We start from the raw sequence: 11,669 nt of genomic DNA on the forward strand, positions 1-11,669 counted from the left end.
TTTTCTCAATAGATTACAATGTAACCAGCAATGAAATAAACAAACCCCAAATTCACTATCCTTGGATACTTTTTTTATATATATATTATTTGTGAAAGCTGTGAATTTGTACATCAGAAAACTGTTTTAAACATTTCGCTAAGTTAATTAGAACTTAAACAACGGTTCTTTTAAATATTAAAATCACCTATTTTCAAAACTGCATATTTAGATATAAGAAATCGTTAGAAAGCCAATGAAAGGCACATTGTAATAACATCACACTGAATGTTGTCAAAGTTTAAAATCTCCCGAGGATACAAAAATTCACCATGTGGACTAATGAAGATGGGCAACGCCATGCAGGGTGCAACTGTAGAGGGATCTTTAACGTGCACAGCCTGTAGCAAACAGGGCCTCGGTAGATTGTCCCATCCGAACGACTACATGCCTTTTCCATGTCAGCTCCTCTTACCTGGGGGTCAGGTACAAAAGCTATAAGCCTTCAGAACTTGGTTTATCAAAAAGGAACTGATTGCAAATTATGCAAAGACAAAGTGAAAAAAAGGCGACTAGAGGACCGAGGTATTTTTCCAACTTACACTTCAAAAGAAATTTGAGAACAATCGGATTAAAGATGCCTTAAATCTTTACTATTTTTAGCATTTTTCAATATGGCGGCTAAACGGTTTAGAATTAGTATATATTGCAAAGGTACAAAATGAAGATGTTGATGGTACAAATTTTGTGGAATTACAAATTTGCAAGTTTTAGCAAAACATAGTACGAAAACTCCGATTTTGTGATTTTCAGACAGTTTCGGACATTTGGTTTCCGTAAATCTTTGAAAAACGTTGGGGTTTTTTTTGGAATCACAATTGATAACCTCTACATATCTACCACGTTTCATGATAATTTAATAAAAATTAAAAGAAATTCGTGATTGCTGCAGTCTACTTGAAAAATTTACACACAAAATATTTGATGAAAATCGAACAAAAGATAATCGAACTCGAAAGCTGTAATAATTGTTAAAATGCATAATGAGAGATTTCATCAATACCTGTTTGAAGACAGAACATCAACATTACAACAATCCACAGCATTTTATATCACACTTTCATAGAAACAGACAAACTAAAACACATGAAATACGCGCACTGACACTTGCTGAGTTTTTCTTCAGAGTACATGCTGTTCATCACACCGTAAATTCTAGTTTCAATTTGACAAAATTTAACACAATGTAAGGAAGTTTTTCAATTCTAGTTTTGATTGAAGAAATTGAACACGAGGTAGACCTAAGGAAGTTTTTCAATTCTAGTTTCGATTTAAGAAATTTAACACGAGGTAAGGAAGTTAATACCAACTGGTTAATATTCAGGTAACCAGATCAGACGACAAGTTTCGTATGCTTTATGTCTTTTTCCAGCCTAAACCATTTGTCCTCAAGAATAATGGCTATTGTAGTACAGTCCCTAGAATAGATTTCCACAATACCTGTTCTTAGACAGCAAATCAACATTAAAACAATCCACAGCATTTTACATCACTTTCATAGACACAGAAAAGTTAAAGGGATAGGTACGCCATTTATTTCATCAATCATACTTAATTCTCAGAAACTGGATTTTTTTTTAGCTAAGCCAATCATTAGCCTAATAGTATTCACAGCCCACCGTCGAGCTTTGAACCTTCAAATTCACGTGTGTCCAGAATTTTCTGCGTTTGAATGTTAAAATGACGACTCGTTGAAAAGACAAATATAGAAATAGTGTTTGAAAATCCTAGTTTGAAATATTTTAAAGGAATTATGTAATTTTCGTACATTTCTAGTACTTCTTAAGACAAGAAGAAGAAACAATTTTTTTCTACTTTCAATTTCCTTGAGCTGGGTTAATCGTTTCTGGATAATCCAAAATGAACATGAAATGAAATGTGTTTAGTTGCATCTACCAAATGGGCTCTATAGCACCTCTGGATAATCGAGAAAATAGACTAGAAAGTCGTCATATAACAGAATTCACCAGGAAATATTTTATAACAGAGTACTTTGATATTAAAGACATGTGTTATACCATAATATAATCTCTAGTGTTTTTTGTTATATTATGTTCTCTCCGCCTCTAAATGTGGTTAAAATCTTATAGAAAGTAGTCATTACCCAGTCTAAAAGTACTGAATTGTGGCGATACCTTTGTTTAGGGCTTTCACTTTTGTTAAATATTAATTAGACAGGGGTCGAGAAAGGGATATTGCTTAGGAGGCATGAACAAAAAAAAAGGAAAAATAGACTTTATTGCGTCGTTTCAACAATTTACATTGTCATTATTATTAAAGAACTTTTTAATCGTTTACTGCAATATTATAAAAAATTAAAAAAATGGAATTGTAAGTAGCCTTCTGTGCACTCTCAGCACCTAATTCCACTCTATGACACCTCAACCCAGCATAGAACAAACTTTTGTCTATCTTTAGCTTTTATGTTTAATACAGCCACTTCAGTCAAGGTCTAACGACGGCCCTCTTGAACGTTCATCAAATTAACCAATCAAATTTCTACCTTCTCCAATGCTGGCATTTTGTGACACAGTTTTGATCAGGTTAGGACAAAGTGTTAATTTAGCAAACATTCAACAGGGCTGTCGTTAGACCTTAACTGCAGTGGTTATATCAAAAAAAAAAGGTAATTAAAAACGAAACACTAATAATGATGTTATTTTCAAAATATTTTTGTATATTTATAAAATAATCATTTTCGAGATTCAATCCACCATTTTGGAATGTTTTAAATTAACTTGTATGTAGTTTTACATCCTAGCGCTCTGTACAATATTGGATAAATGAAATGAAAAGAGGTGGGACAATAAACAGAAACCCATTTACAGGCTGTGTACGCTGAAGATCCCTGGAAAGTTGAACGAGATAATGCTAATGCTGCTGTCCAGGAAAAGTTTTCCTCATTGCATACTGCATTTGCACCAACGTAGAGCAGAAAAAAAGAATCTTAAACAACATAAAGAATAAACAGCATATATCTGATTTATTGACCAAGAGTCAAAGCTTGGATCTGATTGGTCAAATTATCAACCATGTCAGAAAAGCTTGTTTTTGATTGGAGCAGAAGTAACCAGGTGGTCACATGACTGTATTTCTGCGCTGATATTTTCATCCCAATTGCCGAGAAGAACATCAGTCTACTGAAGACACAGATATCTGCCAAGGTCAAGGTCTTTCCGACTAAATAATCTTGATGCTGAAAAAGAAAGAAAATGTACGTCTGGATGATTTGGACTACTTTGGACTATACGACCATTCCACACAAATTATTGTCTACATGTGTGACTGGATAATTTTAAACCCAGCAAGCCGATTCCCAGACATACAGATGCTTTTGATTATGGGCTGTAAAACAGTAGATTAGAGAGTTGGAATTTTTAACCTTTGATTGATTACGTCAAACAAATAGTAGTCGTGGGTTCTTATCTCAGTCAGATTGGGAAAGTCTAATGAGGGGCTCTGTAGCACAGTTAGTGTGAGAGATGGAAACATCTAATCTCAGTCAGATTAGGAAAGTCTAATGAGGGGCTCTGTAGCACAGTTAGTGTGAGAGTTGGAAACAACTAATCTCAGTCAGATTAGGAAAGTCTAATGAGGGGCTCTGTAGCACAGTTAGTGTGAGAGTTGGAAACAACTAATCTCAGTCTGTGTGAAAATCTAGTGACCTTGAATAAGTCATCTTTCCTCGTTATTCCAGTCAACCAAGCTGTAAATGGGTACTAATAATCCGGGGAAAGATCGAGACAGTAACAGAACTACCTAATGAGAACAGCTTTGAATTCATATCCAAGACACAGCAATGATAATAGATGAAATCCAACTTACTATAAGTGTGTTGTCTAAGTGTTGAAGTCGAAGATGTAAAAGTTGAAACAAGCCTTTACGTTGTTTTTCTACAGCTTCGAAATCAGGAACACATTCAGCATATTCTTCTGTTAACTGATTCCAACATTCACTTTTCTCTGGGAGTCTGAAAAATTTAAAAAACATTATGGCCATCTGCTACAGTTGGAAAAACCCAAAAAGGGTAAGCCAATGTCATTGTCATGGGCAATTTAAATGGGTTTTCAACTCAGCATCCCATCTAGAGAGTCCACATGGCTAAAATTTGATATATTTGTCAGTAGGTACACAAAAAAAAGCCAGTAACACCGTTATTCTGCAATCTATACGATTTGGAACCCCAAAGATTCCTTTCAGAGAGTTCACAAAGCTAAAACTAGCTATTTTATACCTGCAAAAAGTCTAAAAGACCGTCTCAAAAGTTATTCTGCAACCTATATGCTTGTCAACAAAGCATCTCATTCAGTGAGTCCACATGGCTAAAATTGTTTATTTGGCATATTAACCACTTACCCTATCATAAAGCACTTGAGAATATTCTGAAATTTATTTTTATACTGTAGATTGCTTCTGAGTTGTAACAAATCATCTAAATGTTTCTCATAACGTAATACCAACACCTTGGACAATATATCTCGTTCTATCAAGGGGGATAACTCTTGAGTAAACATTGTTTGTTCCCAACCTAACCAGATCTGTACCTTCGCTCTGTCTTCAGGAGACTTGGGATATAAATCTAAAATAAGAACTAATTTATAGTGGCCCAAACTAGAGGAATGGGAAATCAGGGACTTAAGGGGGTTGAGCCCCTCCCCCGGGAATCTTTTTTAACACATGCTCTCCTGCATTCTGAGACACCTCAGTAAGTCAAATTAATGCCCTTGGTAGGGTCACAGCATAACCCTTAAGATATTAACTAAATTTGATAACTTTTTTTCAATTTTGTACTTTTTCTGGGGGTGGGGCCTCATAGGGGGGGAGCCCATGGTTCAACCAGTCTCTAGTAGTTGAGCCACTGCTTATTTATAGTCTATAAAGATATGTGTTCAAAAATTATTCCAAATATAAATTCATACAGTCCCTTTAAATTTAAGGAAGAATAAATAGTAATCATTCATTGGCTGATTTTATTTCAGTGATGATGTTGGCCAATCAGATTCCTTGGACTTTAAAGGGATTGATAAGAGTTTTTGTAAATTTTTCACGTTTCATTTCACCATTCCAATTATCAGTCAGATGTCTTGATTCAAACAAAAGCCTCAACTTTACCACAAAAATATAATATAATTCTTGAAAACTTTCATAATTTACCTGGATTTGAGCCCATATTACAAATATATTCTAAAATAGCTTGCATGCCTCTGATTGGTTGATTTTTATGATAAATGTTGTATATACCACCTGACCCAGCAGCTCGACCAATCAAATCCAAGACATGACCATTCTTCTTACTATAGTCCAAATGCTGTAAAAGTCGAGTGAAAAAAAGTGATTGATTTCAATCCCAGCATAGGTCGAGATATTGAATATTTTTCAACTAAGTTTCCCCTTGTCAGTGAAGCAGGTAAGAGGGGCTGACATGGAACAATAAACAGAGGCCCCATTTGCTACAGGCTGTGCACGTTAAAGATCCCTAGACAGTTGGAAATCAATAAAGAGAAAACTAATGCTGCTGCTCTGTCAAAATTGCCCTCATTGCACACTGCATGGTGTTAACAATCTAAATAAACTCAATCAGGTGCACAAGAGTCAAGAGTAGGATGTAAAACTCCATGCAATTATTTAAAAGAGATAAAATATTTAAAATCCACTTACTAATATATCTAACAGAAGAGTAATTTGAAAAGAACTGGATGAGACTGGATAATAGGTGATCAATATTTCATCTCCATCTTGATCATCCAGAGACTTTATGTCTGTACTAATGGGGGCTTCGCTTATGGCTCTGAAACATCCATTGTGATGAATTAAAACAAAAGAAATCGTTTTTGGAAAAGAAATATCCTGTCTACTAGAAGGTCTTTGCCAAATCCTTCTAGCATTGATCATTCCCAGATTGTCCCTACCCACTGATCTTTCCCAGATTGTCCCTACCCATTGATCTTTCCCAGATTGTCCCTACCAATTGATCTTTCCCAGATTGTCCCTACCCATTGATCTTTCCCAGATTGTCCCTACCCATTGATCTTTCCTAGATTGTCCCTACCCATTGATCTTTACCAGATTGTCCCTACCCATTGATCTTTCCCAGATTGTCCCTACCCATTGATCTTTCCCAGATTGTCCCTACCCATTGATCTTTCCCAGATTGTCCCTACTCATTGATCTTTCCCACCCATTGATCTTTCCCAGATTGTCCCTACCCATTGATCTTTCCCAGATTGTCCCTACCCATTGATATTTCCCAAAGTCTGACACAGATACATATTTCAAAATGTCAAAAGGATTTGAAATTGGGAAACTCACATCAGTGACGGTGATAGCCTCTTGAGACTTGAGACTGGGAGTTCACATACTTCACTGACTTAATGTGGGGGGACAACTGTCAAGGTTGAGATTCAAAATATGGCAGCTCTGTGGAGACTCACTAACTTTCTATGGGGGTAACTAAAATCGTGGTATGGAATGTAGGAATGTGGTGAATGAAAGGATGGTATGGGATAACAAAATAAATGTAAAATGCCCACCTTTCTACAACCAGTTCACCATCCATTCTTCTATGATGTTTCTGTCCACTTTTACAATTCCCAATCAGGACAAAAATGGAGGGGAAATGAATTATCAGAAATTTTTGAAATTTTGTACACCAATCTTCGCTATCGACCACAGATTTCCTGCTGCGAATTAACTCTAACCAGCGAGAAATGTTTGGAAAATGTTTATGAATTATTGGCATACCAACCAATGGAAACATGTCAACTCTGGAGAAAACTGTCAGATCAGCTGCAGTGAAACGATTTCCAACCTAAATATAGAAATAAAAATGTCAACCAGTATTCCTTTCAGAGAGTTCACATTGCTAATAATGTTTGCGTGACAAATTATTGCTGAACTAACCAGATATTTTTTGCCCTGTAAGCCACGTTCTAGTGTAAGTAGACTCTGATAACAAGCTATAAAATGCTGGTTAATCTCGTCTTCAGATTTTCCTTCACTGTTATATGCACTGGAAATAATAAAAAAAGAAGTATTAACTACTTAATTTTGATTGGTCTAGAGGTCTGTAATGTGCACAGCCTGTAGCCTGGGACCTTGGTTTATTGTCCCTTAACTTTTATAAATTTGATCTTACAGTTTTAAAGATCTAATAAAATGATTATACATTTGCATTGAGGTGAGGTAAATAGGTGAACTCCTATGATTTTTATAACAACTAATTTTAACAAAATAACTCCCTACATCTAAATCTGACAGCATATACATAATCAGTGAGTTCAACACAAATCGAAAATAAACTAATAATACCTTATGCCTCTTGCTTTAAAAGTTTCAGGAAAATTCTTTGTCTTCTCTTCTAGGTCGTCTAAATCGTTGAAAACCATTCGTAATACAAAACACAGCAAATTATGAAAAACCAGTAGTCCAAAATCCTAAAATAAAATATAAAAAAAATGGTCTGTAAAAACGTATGTGGTCCCTCCTTCCTGGCTATCAATTTTTTCGCCATGGTTACATGGTTTATTTATTACAGATATTATGACATCAAAGCTCCCGTTTTTACACATGAAGATCTGATTGGATGTATTTTCTAGCGTACAATCCAATCAAATTGCTGCATTTACAAACTTCCTTGATATACTAAAGATATTAGAATTTAGAAGCAGTTTGTAATCGCTTGACATTGTGAAGATGAACAGCTGTTTAATGGCTAGCTGCACCATTCTTTTGACCAATCATACTTTAGTCTCAGAAACAGGATTTTTTTAACTAAGCAATCCTTCAAAACCATGTGTGTCCAGAATTATCTGCGTTGGAAAGTAAAAAAGACGAGTCGTCTTTTCTTGAGACTCTACCGTATATAGAAAGGACATCTAAAGAAATAAGAAATGAACTTCCAAGTGTGAGATATTTTTGAAGGAATTCTGCGATTTTCGTACATTTCTGGTACTTCTGAAAACTATTTACATATATTTAAGACTCAAATCGACCCCCTTTAAAATGGTGCACCTGTCCCTTTTAAAGCAAATATTTCGATGACGCTACCCCTCAAAGTACTAACTTACATCTGTTATACTCTGTTCGTAGTCTTGCCATTGGACGATGTCTGCTCTTTCTCGTTTATCAGAAGAATAAAGTTTAGGACCTGGTGATATGCTGTCCAGTATCTCTGTTATAACATTAGATTCGCTGTAAAAACCATCAGCTATTCCCTAGAGTTAGAATGCAAGAAACAAAGGACCATTAGGTTTACAAGAATCCTGTCTACCAGCTAGTCATTGACTAAACTTCTTTGCACTGATCTTTCCTGGATTATTTGTACTCTTTTACAGCTTGGTGGCTTGGAATAAGAAATAAGGACTTAATCAGTACTTATATATAGTTGGGTTGACAGACAGAGGTTAGATGAATCCTATTTTGTTATCATTTGTAACATTTCATCATCTAAAAAGACCTTTGCATTTTATTTCTTAGATTTCTCAGATAAATTTAAAATAATAGAGAAAATTGTCATTACCTTTACATTTTTAAAAGCGATAGCTGGAACTTTTCTATTTGGGTTGACGAACGTGAATTCTTCGTTAAACTGTTCACCAGTAAACAAATCTATCTCAACCTAAAATAAAACATTCATTTAAAAAACTTTTCAATACAGCTCAAGATGTAACCTTGCCAAACGGAAATCGTTAATCGAAACACAGCTTTGTTTATTGTAGATTGATAACAATTTTAAAACTCTTTATTTATATGGGTCAGAATTAGGTCCAATATACCACAATGATGTTTCCCAAATGTAATGTGTAGCCTCTCAATAGACCTAGTAACACTAATAAAAAACTACTAGTGATTGAGTGGCATTCTATTTAGGAAACTTCAGATACCTGTGAACACACCTGTCTAACATTCAGCATTGGGAAAAATTGTATGCACTCGGTTTAAGCTTTATCAGCTGATTAAACAAATTTTCGAGCGCTAAACTTCTTTATTGATAATCTTGACTATATAAAGCTGTAGGTAGAAACATGTAGGTCTTTAAATCTAATGACATTATTAGGCACTTTTCTTGTATCGTTGTAGATTGTAAATGCAGCAATTTGATTGGATTGTACGTTCGTGAATACGGTCAACAATAACATGTGCAGCTGGTTGATTAGGCAATTCATTTCAAGGCCTTTCATTGGCTGGTGTACAATCCAATCATATAGCTGGGCTTTCATTGGCTGGCATTCAATCCAATCAAATCACTGTGCTTTCATTGGCTGGCATACAATCCAATAAAATCACTGGTCTTTCATTGGCTGGCGTACAATCAAATCAAATCGCTGCATTTACAAACTTTTGCATTTTCTAATTGGCTAGGGAAATAGAGAAAACACCCACCAATTTAAAAGGAATCTGTTTTTCTAGGAGAGCAATTCGAACACGTCTAGCGCACGGGCTTAGAGCTGTACTAAACAGCGTAACTCCATCTTCTACCTCATATTTACTTCTACAAAATATAGTTACAGAAAATTCTGAATCCTCTGTCAGCGCTTCTGGCTTTCAAGCTCTATCAACATGTGATAATATAAGCAATTGAAAGCAGGCTGCAGATATTAACTTCTTAAATATATCACATATTTATAGATTTGTGGACTAAATTTCATTTAAAATACACTGGAATTTTGTTTCTTTTTTCTGTTTTTTCATCTCCACTGTAAACTAACAAGTTTTATACCAAAGACCTGTTCTAATGACATTATTTCAAACCAATCAAAGTATGTCTTCTTATTGCTTCTGGTACTGTAAGGCCATAGTGATACCCGAATCAAATTTGTAAAGACAGTTGGAATTCAATTCTGGAGCAAGAGATTAGACAGTAGGCTTCCTGTTTGACAGAGAAAGTCAGATTGCCTGTATAATGCAAAAAAAGAATCAGTAGAATGTTAAATGACCACATGACATGTAACTGCCAGTGTCTGTTAAGTTTTATCAGTAGGCCTATTTCCAGAAATGGAAAGTAAATATACAAGACTACAAATAACAAGTTCTTGAATTTTTGTACTTACTTTTTGGTTCCATCTTTTGACGAAAAAAGGCCACCAAAAATCGCTTTAAAAAGAGAGATGATGATCCCCATTCTCACAGCAGACGTGTCGAACTGTCAAATAAATGATGAGGAGGGTTTTAATGATTGACACCAATTCAAAATCGCTGCTTACGGCAGTTTTTACACTTCGGTGATTTCATTCAACCACCATTATTGTTTACTCATGGACGGCTTTTCTCACCTCTAAGTTGAAGAGTTAAATGGAGTTATTCCCCTTGAACTGTGTTAGTGACCAACGCTAAAACTGAATTTTTGTGGAAAGCGGATTGGGGACTTTCGGAGTGTATGTCTGGAGTGGATGGGGGCGGGAGATGGAGGCTTATGGTATGTGGTCTTGAAACTGATAAAAAAAAAGATCTTATCGACCATAGTCAGAGGTACTCAATTTTTTCTTAAACCGACCGAGATATCCCACTTATTACGGACACGCTAAGCACTTTAAAGATATGTTTTTAATATTTCTCAAATTTTCTTGACGTTTTGAGAAAACACATCACATGCGGTTGAGCATGACTCCAGTCCATTTTTACTCAATTTGTCATATGCAGTATCATGCTTTTTTTTCTTATGAGTAAGTAATTATGCACACAGTCACGATATGACGATAAAGGATATTGTAATATAGATTACGCAACATGCCCTTCCTCTTTTTAAGGTAGACTTATTACAGTAAGCTGGGCGCGCCTATGGTCCATTTTTAACCACATGATAAAAAGCATGTCTTATAGCCGGAGTTACCATCACGATAATCACAAATGTCATTCTGCTATGAATTACACAATATGCGATAATCTCTGTCTATATCTCTTTCTCTTACCACTCCATTTAATCTATAACCACACTCTCCATATTATTGCTTTTATAAATAAGGACACATATTCTCTAAACGATCTTAGCGCTAGGATGTTCTAGAATCAATGTTAGAAGATAAGAACCTAGGATGTTCTAGAATCAATGTTAGAAGATAAGAACCAAGGACATCCTAGCGCTAAGATTGTTTCGTGAATACGCGGCAAGGATTTTGATTTAATAACTAATTGTGTATGTCTGAATTTTCGCTCAGCGAGGCAGATTCGAATAAGCACTATACTTTTGTCTGTATCGCTTATATATATTTTATACATTGTACCATTTATCTATAATAAAGAAAATATTGTTTACAAAAAAAAACCCAAAAACATGCACGACACTTTATTTAAAGGGCCGAACCTTAAAATTCCTTAAAAAGACTAGACTAGGCCTACATTCAATCTTTTTATGATTAGATTACAATTCCATATCTTTCTTGTCTTTTTTTTTATAAATTTAGTCCATTTTTATCTAAGAAGTTTATACCAAAGGTAGCTGTTTAAAAACCAATCAGATTGTGTTTGTGTAGACGGTAGAAACCGTTTCTTAATAAAAAAAAAATATTAATTATTATGTAATAAGCAAATTTACAGCCTCTTTGGGTTTGACTATCCCACAATTCATTATTAATTCAAGAAACGGGTTTTACGTAACACAATTTTGATTGGTTTAAAATAACGGAATCAGGACA

The 11,669-nt window shown here is 35.0% G+C and overlaps 1 protein-coding gene across 1 annotated transcript; it reads right to left on the reverse strand.

Annotated features, from left to right (window-relative positions):
- Positions 1-2,259: 2,259 nt before the first annotated feature.
- LOTGIDRAFT_234351 (hypothetical protein) lies at positions 2,260-10,271 on the reverse strand. The gene is made up of 13 exons (XM_009061659.1): positions 10,089-10,271; positions 9,421-9,529; positions 8,558-8,656; positions 8,106-8,252; positions 7,348-7,472; positions 6,940-7,048; positions 6,570-6,847; positions 5,698-5,827; positions 5,194-5,347; positions 4,396-4,618; positions 3,865-4,009; positions 2,635-3,235; positions 2,260-2,596 (listed from the first exon to the last, which is right to left on the reverse strand). Exons 1-12 carry the CDS (start codon positions 10,157-10,159, stop codon positions 3,023-3,025), a joined length of 1,803 nt encoding a protein of 600 aa, XP_009059907.1. The 5' UTR covers positions 10,160-10,271; the 3' UTR covers positions 2,260-2,596; positions 2,635-3,022.
- Positions 10,272-11,669: the final 1,398 nt, after the last annotated feature.

Source organism: Lottia gigantea (assembly GCF_000327385.1).
Source record: "Lottia gigantea unplaced genomic scaffold LOTGIsca_49, whole genome shotgun sequence".
Taxonomy (NCBI): domain Eukaryota; kingdom Metazoa; phylum Mollusca; class Gastropoda; family Lottiidae; genus Lottia; species Lottia gigantea.